This window comes from Astyanax mexicanus, chromosome 1 (genome assembly GCF_023375975.1).
Source record: "Astyanax mexicanus isolate ESR-SI-001 chromosome 1, AstMex3_surface, whole genome shotgun sequence".
Taxonomy (NCBI): domain Eukaryota; kingdom Metazoa; phylum Chordata; class Actinopteri; order Characiformes; family Acestrorhamphidae; genus Astyanax; species Astyanax mexicanus.
In genome coordinates, this window is record NC_064408.1 from 130,027,353 (window position 1) to 130,041,077 (window position 13,725).

Sequence of the window (13,725 nt, forward strand, 5' to 3'; positions counted from 1 at the left end):
CTAGCATACAGCGCTCTGCAAAACCAGCAAGCTGATTGGCTGTTTCTCCTGACAGGTGGAACTTTAATCCTCTGTAATTCGCTTCAAAAGATTTTATATTCACAGTGAACAGCGCTCTGTCTCCTCATTAATATTACAGCTGAGCTGAGCGAAACGATTCGGGGCTACTGGAAACTTATTTGGGGCTAAAGCCCCGGAAGCCCAGGCCAGGCGACGCCCCTGTGTATTATCATACATGAACAAACAGCTCTTACAGAAAATACAGACTAGAGATAATTTTCCGGCATCTATTTGGCGCCCCCTCTAGTGCAGCGCCCCTATGTGTCGCATTCGCTGCATACCCCCTTTTTGCGCCACTGCACCTGGTTTTACTATTATATCGTGGTGGGATTTCTAGGTAGATGAAGTCATGGAGGTTAGGAGCCTTCAGCAGAGTCCTCAGTTCAAATACAGATGAGGAAACTAGTTTTGCTTGTGGAGGGTGGACGGTGTGGTATCGTCTTTATTGCACATGTTCTGACGGGGTGGTGATGTGGTTAATATGGGCGGGGCTTTGCTGATGTTCAGACTACAATATTAACATACGATTGATCAGATTGCAGAAACATTGCATATCTATAGCACTTAAAATGTATGTGTTTTTTTATTTTACCAAATTGAAATCCTCAGGAATATAATCAAGAGGAAAATGTTCACAAGCCAAAAAAACAAATTGAACTGCTTGAATTTTTGTACCATGAGTAAAACAGCATAAAGTTATCCAAAAGCAGTGTGTAAGACTGGTGGAGGAGAACATGATGCCAAGATGCATAAAAAACTGACTGTGATTAAAACCAGGGTTATTCCACCAAATATTGATTTCTGAACTCTTAAAACTCTTTATGAATATGAACTTTTTCTATAGAACAATAACACACAATTTACGTTTTGCTTATGAGTTTATTATTAGTTATTGAATGGAGGTGATGTTCAATAGAGATTTAAAACATCAGCGCTCTGACGGTGGGGTTTTAATACCCGTAAACTTCGACCTCACAGAGCGTCAGGATCCGGTTGTATCCGGGTAAGATCACGTTGACGTAACGTCCCGAGATGTTGCTGAGCTTGAAGGTCACGGATTTGCCGGGAAGGATGGAGGAAACCACTGCAACCCTGAAATCAAGGAAGAAAAGGCGAATAGAGATTTATAACTCCCATCACGAATCACTGCAAGACTGCAAGAGCACAGCACAGAATGATCAATGAGGTGAGGAAGAATCCTATCAGCTGGAAGTGTCAGCTGAAGACTTGCTGCACGTTTGTTCACAAATTTACAAAAGAGCACCTGGATGTTCACAGGTCCAATAATGGTTAAATATACTGTGGACAGATTAAACTAAAATTGTGAATAGTTGTTTTTGAAGGAACATACACAATCTTAAAGAAACGAACTCTAGACAGCTTGGATTTTGGCAACTACAGGCCAGTTTCTCTCCTCTCTTTCCTTTCCAAAGTCCTTGAGCGTGCTGTCTACAACCAACTTTCTCTCTTTCTCACTCAGAACAATCTTCAGGATCCAAACCAGTCTGGCTGGTTTGGATCCTGAAGTTTACAAATTTACAAAAGAGCACCTGGATGTTCACAGGTCCAATAATAGTTAAATATACTGTGGACAGATTAAACTAAAATTGTGAATAGTTGTTTTTGAAGGAACATACACAATGCTATGTGTGGAGAAAAAAAGGCGTAGCACACCATCATCAAAACCTCATCCAAACTGTGAAACATGGTGGAGGGGGTATCATGGTTTAGGCTGCTTTGCTTTGCTGCCTCAGGGTCTGGACGGATTGCTGTCATCAATGGAAAAATGAATTCCCAAATTTACCAAGCTTACATTTTGCACGAAAACTTAAGACCATCTGTCCTCCAACTGAAGCTCAACAGAGGACGGATGATGCAACAGAACAACGACCCAAAACATAGAAGTAAATCAACAACCGAACGACTTCAACAGAAGAAAATAAATAAATACTCCTTCTGGAGAGTCCTGACCTCCTGAACCCAACTGAGATGCTGCAGCATCATGACCTCAAGAGAGAGATTCACACCAGATATCCCATAATATTATAGCTGAACTGAAACAGTTTAGTGAAGAGGAATGATCCAGAATTCCTCCTGACCGTTCTGCAGCTCTGATCTGCAGCTACAGGAAACCATTGGTTGAGGTTTTTGCTGCTAAAGGAGGATCAACCAGTTATTAAATCCAAAGATTCACATACTTTTATTTACTCTCACTGTGAATATTAACATGCTGTGTTCATTACATAACATCATGCAAACATATAATTGTTTGTGTGGTTTTAGTTTAAGCAGACTGTGTTTGTCTATTGTTGTGATGTAGATGAAGATTAGAACACATTTAATCACCAATTTTTGCAGAAATCCAAGTATAATCCCAAAGGGTTCACATACTTTTTCCTGCAACTGTATATTAGATATGCTCTCTATCCTACGCTGATGCTTTTAGGAGGAATCTGCTCTGGAAAGATACTCAACAATCTGGAATTGCAGTAACTGCAGTGTGAAAGAGTGAAAGTATGAAACAGGAAGAGCTTCTCTCACCGTGTGTTACTGTTTCCGTTGTTGTATAGCGAGTTCCCGACGCGAATCTCGGCTCCGTTGATCCTGTTTGCACAGCAGTCCCCCCGGTTGGTGATGGTGATGGAGGTTATTTTGTACTTGTACAGAAGGTCCACCCTCCACCAGGGGTTATTCTGGGTGGAGGTGTGGCTGCAGGATCCATCGTGGTAGTTTGAATTGGGATTCCCGTCTATGGCGTTGTAGGCATGTCCGAATGCTGAATAGGGGTATCCAACCAAGGACGATTGGGTGGCTTTACCCAAGAGAGCGAGATTATTGTCTGGAATCAAGAGAGCAACAAAGATTCAAATGTTAAATTGTTTAGAATAGAAAACTGATCAGACATTTATAAATTCAGATTTTGCTCAGTTGCTTCATATGAACTTGTTCATGTTGGGCTCACTTTAAGTGCGTATTCTCCTCTATTGAGATTCTCGAACATGGCTTCGCTAGTTCTTGTGTGTTTAGCTCTGGCGTGTTCTCGTGAGGAAACCTGTTGTAGGTGAGTTGGCGATTTTCCACAGTGAAAAAATTGTGGGTAACACTTTAAAATAAGTTCTACCTTTACAAAGACTTTATTAATTGCTATTAATTAGGTTGCACATACTTTAAAATCCATTAATAAGCAGTTAAAATATTCATCTATAACAACACATTAATAGAAATGGCAACAGTGAGCTAAAATATTCAAATGTGGTCCCACACTTGATACTGTCAAACTTCAGATCTTTCTAAATACTTCAATTAAATGACTAAGTTGATTTATACGACTAAGCTAACAATGAATCAGTGTTGCCTTTTCAATTGATGTGATGTGCTGCTTATCAATGGTTTTAAAGCATTTACCATCTAATCTATAATAATTAATAATTAATAAACCATGTATAAACCCTTTATAAGGGAATTCTTATTTTAAAGTGGTACCAAATTGTGTAATTTTGACCCCGTGTCGCTGATCAGTCACATAGTGCTTATATTTAATAACATAGTGTGTATAGGAAAAAGCAGAGTTATTATCAAAGATAACAATTTTCGTATTTATCTTTTAAAATTCCCACATTTTCTGTGGAACCTCATGTACGGCTGAGTGTTTCTATGATATATTTTAGCAATAAATTAATTCAGTCATTCAGTATCCAAAGTATTCCTCAATTAGTTTGTTTTTAATCATAGTACTTACAATTTTTTTTTTTACTTTTGGTATAAAGGCCATTTTTGTGTCACTACCCCTCTAATGCACACATTGTTCAAATGTTCCATTCCGTTTTAACCTCCCAGAAGTTAAAGCTTAAGCGCAAATGGGTCTTCCTAAAGGACAGTGACCCAAAAATCATACAGTCTGTCAAACAGGTTAAAAACTGGATTAAGGATGATAAAGGCAACGTTTGTTTTGGGGGTGGCCGTCACAAAGCCCTGTTATCAATGCTATTTAAAATATATTTATGGGCAAAACTGGAAAGACCTACAATCCTGGCTCAGTTACAGCAATTCTGTCAGGAGAATTCAGCCCAAATTCTTGCCAAGTATTGTGAGTAACTTGTGGAGGGATACCCAAAACTTTGACCCAGCTTATAAAGTGTGAGGACAATAGTACCAAATACTAATAAAACATATGTAAACTCTTGAATTTGCAGAAAGTAATAAAATGTCTATCTCTCTTATTATTTGGGTATTTGTCAAATATAAGTCATTGTGCTAATCCTAATTGAAATCCTAAAATGGCAAAAGTTTATTTTGATTTGTCTTTGATGTGTCTTTTTATATAGTATATGTAAACTATATATACAATATATATATATATATATATATATATATATATATATATATATATATATATATATATATATATATATATATATATATATACAGTAAAAATGATGAGTTTCTTTCATTTTAAAATTGAAAACCTCTGGAATATAATCAAGAGGAAGATGGATGATCACAAATCATCAAAGAAGCTAAACTGCTTGAATTTTTGCACCAGGAGTAAAGCAGCATAAAGTTATCCAAAAGCAGTGTGTAAGACTGGTGGAGGAGATGCATGAAAATAAACTGTGATTAAAAACCAGGGTTATTCCACCAAATATTGATTATTTCTGAACTCTTAAAACTTTATGAATATGAACTTGTTTTCTTTGCATTATTTGAGGTCTGAAAGCTCTGCATCTTTTTTGTTATTTCAGTCATTTCTCATTTTCTGTAAACAAATGCTCTAAATGACAATATTTTAAATTGGAAATGTTGTCTGTAGTTTATAGAATAAAACAACAATGTTCATTTTACTCTGAGTATACACACACGTGTAATTCTGCTTAATACGATTTATTAATGATACATTTTTGTATTTATGCTTGAAACATTTTCTTTATTTGACTTAAGTAAAGGGTTTGAACTTACACTGTGTAGATGAAGCTGCTGGAATAATCAATCCCAGCAGGATAAAAACACGATGATCCATTTTCCTGAAATCAATCAGATACAGTTTTAAACATTAATACTTAATGATTACAATTACAAACAATTACAATAAGGGTACATTAATTACCAGTACTCAACTAACTCAACTAATTAGTGATTAGTTATTAGTCACACTAGATAAGACAATATTAATTAATGCATATTTTCAGAAATGTCTTACTTAATTATCATTTGCAACATTCTTTAGAATAAAAAATAGCAATGTTTAATAATATCTTAACTAGTCTCAATTAATGATTAGTTGAGACATAAACAAACAATTTAACAATATTTATTACTGTCGTAAATTCTGCTGATTATGACCATTATAGAAAATCTCAGAACATCTCACATCATATTAGAATATTTCAGATAATTTTAGAATATCTCAGAAAATAACAAATCAGCTCAAACGACCTCAGAGCGTCTGAGATAAACTCACGCAGTGTTGAAAGTTCCAGGATGAAGGAGCGCTGCAGGTGTGATGAGTTCAGATCTGCTACAGGATTTTATATCTGACCTGTTTCATCATCTATCTGCTGTATTTACTGAACTGTTCAGCAGTTTTTTAGTTTTGTAATTTTTAAACGTGTTCATGGAGATAAGAGGTTGTTGCGTAAGGAGAGAAGATGCTGGAGATTAAACTCAACATCTCAGCATTTTAACATCTTAACTTTCACCAGATAATTCCTCAAGATTATAAAACTAAACTGACACAATTATTATTAACAGAATACGAGAATATAGTTTCACTAATTATAATAATAATACAGTTATATAATAATAATAGTTATATAAAATGCATATAGACCAGAAACAGAACTGAATTAATTGCTAATACAGACAGACAGGTCAATATATAGTTACACAGACAGACAGACACATCAATATATAGCTAAACAGATAGACAAATACATCAATATATAGTTACACAGACAGATACATCAATAAATAATTACACAGGGGTCGGGGTGCAGTGTGATTTGGGTGGCGGCCGAAGGCTGGCTCTTGGGACGTGGAATGTCACCTCTCTGGAGGGGAAGGAGCCGGAGTTGGTGTGCAAGTTAGAGAAGTTCCGGCTAGAAATAGTCGGGCTCACCTCGACGCACGGCTCTGGCTCTGGAACCAGTCTCCTTGAGAGGGGTTGGACACTCTTCCACTCTGGAGTGCATACTTGTTGCCCCCCATCTCGGGGCCTGTACGTTGGGGTTCACCGCAGTAAACGAGAGGGTAGCCTCCCTCCGCCTATGGTGGGGGACGGGTCCTGACTGTTGTTTGTGCCTATGCACCGAACAGCAGTTCAGGCTACCCACCCTTTTTGGAGTCCTTGAAGGGGGTGTTGGAGTGCACCCCTCCAGGGGACTCCCTTGTTCTGCTGGGGGACTTCAACGCTCACATGGGTAATGACAGTGAGACCTGGAGAGGTGTGGTTGGGAGAAATGGCCCTCCCGATCGTAACCCGAGTGTTGTTTTGTTATTGGACTTCTGTGCTCGTCATGGATTGTCCATAACTAACACCATGTTCAAGCATAAGGGTGTCCATATGTGCACTTGGCACCAGGACATCCTAGGCCGCAGTTCAATGATAGACTTTGTTGTCGTGTCATCTGATCTGTGGCCGCATGTCTTGGACACTCGGATGAAGAGGGGAGCGGAGCTCTCCACTGACCACTGGTGAGTTGACTCCAATGGTGGGGAAGGATGCCGTTCAGACCTGGCAGACCTAAACGAATTGTGAGGGTCAGACAGAGCTTTGTCACCGATTCTGTTCATGACTTTTATGGATAGAATTTCTAGGCGCAGCCAAGGTGTTGAGGGGATCCGTTTTGGTGGCCTTGGGATAGCGTCTCTGCTTTTTGCAGATGATGTGGTCCTATTGGCTTCATCAGCTCGTGATCTACAACTCGCACTGGAGCAGTTCGCAGCCGAGTGTGAAATGGCCGGGATGAGAATCAGTGCCTCCAAGTCCGAGGCCATGGTCCTGAGCCGGAAAAGGGTACAATGCCTTCTCCGAGTTGGGGAGGAGGTCCTGCCTCAAGTGGAGGAGTTTAAGTATCTTGGGGTCTTGTTTACGAATGAGGGGAAGATGGAGCGGGAGATCGATAGACGGATCGGTGCTGTATCAGCAGTGATGCGGGCGTTGTACAGATCCAACGTGGTGAAGAGAGAGCTGAGCCAAAAGGCAAAGCTCTCGGTTTACCGGTCAATCTACGTTGCTTCCCTCATCTTTGGTCATGAGCTTTGGGTCATGACCGAAAGAACGAGATCACGGATACAAGCGGCCAAAATGAGTTTCCTCCGCAGGGTGTCTGGGCTCTCCCTTAGAGATAGGGTGAGAAGCTCAGTCATCCGGGAGGGACTCAGAGTAGAGCCGCTGCTTCTCCACATCGAGAGGAGCCAGTTGAGGTGGCTTGGGCATCTGATTAGGATGCCTCCTGGACGCCTCCCTGGTGAGGTGTTCCGGGCACGTCCCACCGGGAGGAGGCCCAGGGGAAGACCCAGACAGAATGACAGAATAACTATGAGTAAAGTGCAGGTAAGGAATGAGTTGAGTGGGCAGAGCAGGGGGCAGAATGCTGTATAATATGGGAAAGTCTGATAGATGCAGTGTAAAGTAAAGTGCAGGGTGCAGAGTTTGTATGGGTGTCAGTAGGGAGGGTTGGGCAGAACACTGTTCTACTGGCTGTTCAGCAGCCTGGTTGCCTGGGGGAAGAAGCTGTCTCGGAACCGGCTGGTTCTGGTCTTTAAGCTTCTGCGCCTCCTTCCACTTGGCAGCTGTGAGAACAGGGAGTGCTTTGGATGGGACGGGTCCTTCATGATCCTTTTGGATTTCCTCAGGCAGCGGTTGGTGTATAAATCCAAAAGGTTTGGGAGCTGAACCCCGGTGATGTACTGCGCTGTATGCACTAACCTCTGCAGGGATTTCCTCTCCAGAGCAGTACAGTTCCCGTACCAGGTGGTGATGCTGCCCGTCAGGATGCTTTCCACAGTGCAGGTGTAGAAAGTCCTGAGGATGCTGGAGTTCAGACCAAACTTCCTCAGCCGTCTGAGGAAGTACAGGCTGTGTACAGGCTGTTGTGCTTCTTCACCACCCGTGTGGTGTGTTCTGTCCATGTCAAAAACTCGCTGATGTGAACACCCAGAAACTGGAAGCTGCTGACCCTCTCTCTGCAGTCCCATTGATGGAGATCGACAGAGTTACACAGACAAATACATCAATATATAGTTACACAGACAAACACATCAATATAAAGTTACACAGACAAATACATCAATATATAGTTACACAAACACATCAATATATAGTTACACAGACAAATACATCAATATAGTTACACGGACAAATACATCAATATGTAGTTACACAGACAAACACATCAATATGTAGTTACACAGACAAATACATCAATATATAGTTACACAGACAAATACATCAATATATAGTTACACAGACAAATACATCAATATATAGTTACACAGACAAACACATCAATATGTAGTTACACAGACAAACACATCAATATATAGTTACACAGACAGACAAACACATCAATATATAGTTACACAGACAAATACATCAATATATAGTTACACAGACAGACAGATACATCAATATATAGTTACACAGACAAATACATCAATATATAGTTACACAGACAAACACATCAATATGTAGTTACACAGACAAACACATCAATATATAGTTACACAGACAAATAGACCAATATATAGTTACACAGACAAACACATCAATATATAGTTACACAGACAAATACATCAATATATAGTTACACAGACAAACACATCAATATATGGTTACACAAGCACATCAATATATAGTTACACAGACAAATACATCAATATATAGTTACACAGACAAACACATCAATATGTAGTTACACAGACAAACACATCAATATATAGTTACACAGACAAACACATCAATATATAGTTACACAAGCACATCAATATATAGTTACACAGACAAATACATCAATATATAGTTACACAGACAAATACATCAATATGTAGTTACACAGACAAACACATCAATATATAGTTACACAGACAAATACATCAATATATAGTTACACAAGCACATCAATATATAGTTACACAGACAAATACATCAATATATAGTTACACAGACAAATACATCAATATATAGTTACACAGACAAAAACATCAATATGTAGTTACACAAACACATCAATATATAGTTACACAGACAAATACATCAATATATAGTTACACAGACAAATAGATCAATATATAGTTACACAGACAAACACATCAATATATAGTTACACAGACAAACATATCAATATATAGTAACACAGACAAACACATCAATATATAGTTACACAGACAAACACATCAATATATAGTTACACAGACAAACACATCAATATATAGTTACACAGACAAACACATCAATTTATAGTTACACAGACAGACAAATGCATCAATATATAGTTATACAGACAAATACATCAATATATAGTTACACAGACAAACACATCAATATATAGTTACACAGACAAACACATCAATATATAGTTACACAGACAAACATATCAATAAATAGTTACACAGACAAACATATCAATATATAGTTACACAGACAAATAGATCAATATATAGTTACACAGACAAACACATCAATATATAGTTACACAGACAAATACATCAATATATAGTTACACAGACAAACACATCAATATATGGTTACACAGACAAACACATCAATATATAGTTACACAGACAAACATATCAATATATAGTTACACAGACAAATACATCAATATATAGTTACACAGACAAACACATCAATATATAGTTACACAGACAAACACATCAATATATAGCTACACAGACAAATACATCAATATATAGTTACACAGACAAACACATCAATATATAGTTACACAAACAAATACATCAATATATAGTTACACAGACAAATACATCAATATATAGTTACACAGACAAACACATCAATATATAGTTACACAGACAAACATATCAATATATAGTAACACAGACAAACACATCAATATATAGTTACACAGACAAACACATCAATATATAGTTACACAGACAGACAGATACATCGATATATAGTTACACAGACAAACACATCAATATATAGTTACACAGACAGACAAATGCATCAATATATAGTTACACAGACAAATACATCAATAGATAGTTACACAGACAAATACATCAATATGTAGTTACACAGACAAACACATCAATATATAGTTACACAGACAAATACATCAATATATAGTTACACAGACAAATAGATCAATATATAGTTACACAGACAAACACATCAATATATAGTTACACAGAAAAAACATATCAATATATAGTAACACAGACAAACACATCAATATATAGTTACACAGACAAACACATCAATATATAGTTACACAGACAAACACATCAATATATAGTTACACAGACAAACACATCAATTTATAGTTACACAGACAGACAAATGCATCAATATATAGTTATACAGACAAATACATCAATATATAGTTACACAGACAGATACATCAATATATAGTTACACAGACAAACACATCAATATATAGTTACACAGACAAACACATCAATATATAGTTACACAGACAAACATATCAATATATAGTTACACAGACAAACATATCAATATATAGTTACACAGACAAATAGATCAATATATAGTTACACAGACAAACACATCAATATATAGTTACACAGACAAATACATCAATATATAGTTACACAGACAAACACATCAATATATGGTTACACAGACAAACACATCAATATGTAGTTACACAGACAAACATATCAATATATAGTTACACAGACAAATACATCAATATATAGTTACACAGACAAACACATCAATATATAGTTACACAGACAAACACATCAATATATAGTTACACAGACAAATACATCAATATATAGTTACACAGACAAACACATCAATATATAGTTACACAAACAAATACATCAATATATAGTTACACAGACAAATACATCAATATATAGTTACACAGACAAACACATCAATATATAGTTACACAGACAAACATATCAATATATAGTAACACAGACAAACACATCAATATATAGTTACACAGACAGACAAATGCATCAATATATAGTTACACAGACAGACAAATGCATCAATATATAGTTACACAGACAGACAAATGCATCAATATATAGTTATACAGACAAATACATCAATATATAGTTACACAGACAGACAGATACATCGATATATAGTTACACAGATAAATACATCAATATATAGTTACACAAACAAATACATCAATATATAGTTACACAGACAGACAGATACATCAATATATAGCAACACAGACAGACAGATACATCAATATATAGTTACACAGACAAACACATCAATATATAGTTACACAGACAAACACATCAATATATAGTTACACAGACAAACACATCCATATATAGTTACACAGACAAATACATCAATATATAATTACACAGACAAACACATCAATATATAGTTACACAGACAAACACATCAATATATAGTTACACAGACAAATACATCAATATATAATTACACAGACAAATACATCAATATATAGTTACACAGACAAATAGATCAATATATAGTTACACAGACAAACACATCAATATATAGTTACACAGACAAACATGTCAATATATAGTAACACAGACAAACACATCAATATATAGTTACACAGACAAACACATCAATATATAGTTACACAGACAAACACATCAATATATAGTTACACAGACAGACAAATGCATCAATATATAGTTATACAGACAAATACATCAATATATAGTTACACAGACAGACAGATACATCAATATATAGTTACACAGACAAATACATCCATATATAGTTACACAGACAGATACATCAATATATAGTTACACAGACAAACATATCAATATATTGTTACACAGACAAATGCATCAATATATAGGTACACAGACAAATACATCAATATATAGTTACACAGACAAATACATCAATATATAGTTACACAGACAAACACATCAATATATAGTTACACAGACAAACACATCAATATATAGTTACACAGACAAATAGATCAATATATAGTTACACAGACAAACACATCAATATATAGTTACACAGACAAATACATCAATATATAGTTACACAGACAAATACATCAATATATAGTTACACAGACAAATACATCAATATATAGTTACACAGACAAACATATCAATATATAGTTACACAGACAAACACATCAATATATAGTTACACAGACAAATACATCAATATATAGTTACACAGACAAACACATCAATATATAGTTTCACAGACAAACACATCAATATATAGTTACACAGACAAACACATCAATATATAGTTACACAGACAAACACATCAATATATAGTTACACAGACAAACACATCAATATATAGTTACACAGACAAACACATCAATATATAGTTACACAGACAGACAAATGCATCAATATATAGTTATACAGACAAATACATCAATATATAGTTACACAGACAGACATATACATCAATATATAGTTACACAGATAAATACATCAATATATAGTTACACAAACAAATACATCAATATATAGTTACACAGACAGACAGATACATCAATATATAGCAACACAGAGACAGATACATCAATATGTAGTTACACAGACAAATACATCAATATATGGTTACACAGACAAACACATCAATATATAGTTACACAGACAAACACATCAATATATAGTTACACAGACAAACACATCAATATATAGTTACACAGACAAACACATCAATATATAGTTACACAGACAGACAGATACATCAATATATAGCAACACAGACAGACAGATACATCAATATATAGTTACACAGACAAACACATCAATATATAGTTACACAGACAAACACATCAATATATAGTTACACAGACAAACACATCAATATATAGTTACACAGACAAACATATCAATATATAGTTACACAGACAAACACATCAATATATAGTTACACAGAAAAATACATCAATATATAATTACACAGACAAACACATCAAGGAGCAAGGAGACATCAAAGAGATATTATTGAGCAAAATTTTCAAACTGCAAACTCCAAAAAACTCTGGGACTGTATGAAAGCTGTAACCCAAATGGAACCAAAAAGGAACAAGGTTGTTACCATGGATGAGCTACATAAGGCTAATGAGCTAAATGACTTTTATCTTCGGTTTGAGATGCAAAATTCTATCCAGGAGTGTAATAATGTGTTGGGAACGGTTTTATGCGATTCTGACTCCAGGCTGGTGGTGGAGCCACAAAAGATCAAGATTCTCTTCCGGCAGCTGTGTACTAACCGGTCCACAGGCCCTGACAAAATTTCTGCCTTACTACTAAAGACATGTGCAGAAGAACTCATCCCAGCTTGGTGTCCAATTTTTCAGCAATCACTGGATCGGCATACTGTTCCCACACTTTGGAAAAAAACTACCATTGTCCCTGTTCCTAAGAAGCCATGTCCAATTGACAGTAATGACTACAGACCTATAGCATTAACTTCAATTGTGATGAAATGTCTAGAGAAATATG

General features: G+C 36.0%; 2 protein-coding genes across 2 annotated transcripts in view; both read right to left on the minus strand.

Annotated features, from left to right (window-relative positions):
* LOC125802168 (uncharacterized) overlaps positions 1–5,613 on the minus strand; it is a 34,411-nt gene extending 28,798 nt beyond the window's left edge. Inside the window, exon 1 of the mRNA XM_049479309.1 lies at positions 5,519–5,613. The gene's annotated coding sequence lies outside the window, so the exon portion shown is untranslated. The remainder of the gene's footprint in view (positions 1–5,518) is intronic.
* Positions 1,011–6,264, minus strand: LOC103037148 (fucolectin). Its single transcript, XM_049479344.1, has 4 exons — positions 6,176–6,264; positions 5,017–5,081; positions 2,602–2,899; positions 1,011–1,152 (listed from the first exon to the last, which is right to left on the minus strand). The coding sequence occupies exons 1-4, from the start codon at positions 6,262–6,264 to the stop codon at positions 1,011–1,013; spliced, it is 594 nt and encodes a 197-aa protein (XP_049335301.1).
* Positions 6,265–13,725: the final 7,461 nt, after the last annotated feature.

Excerpts from the sequence above, each read along its gene's own strand:
- LOC103037148 (XM_049479344.1), bottom strand. The coding sequence starts at position 6,264 with ATGGGGGGCAACAAGTATGCACTCCAGAGTGGAAGAGTGTCCAACCCC. Across the intron at positions 5,082-6,175 it reads AGCCAGAGCCGTGCGTCGAG|GAAAATGGATCATCGTGTTT; the intron begins GTGAGCCCGACT and ends GATTGATTTCAG. Across the intron at positions 2,900-5,016 it reads AGCAGCTTCATCTACACAGT|ACAATAATCTCGCTCTCTTG; the intron begins GTAAGTTCAAAC and ends TCTTGATTCCAG.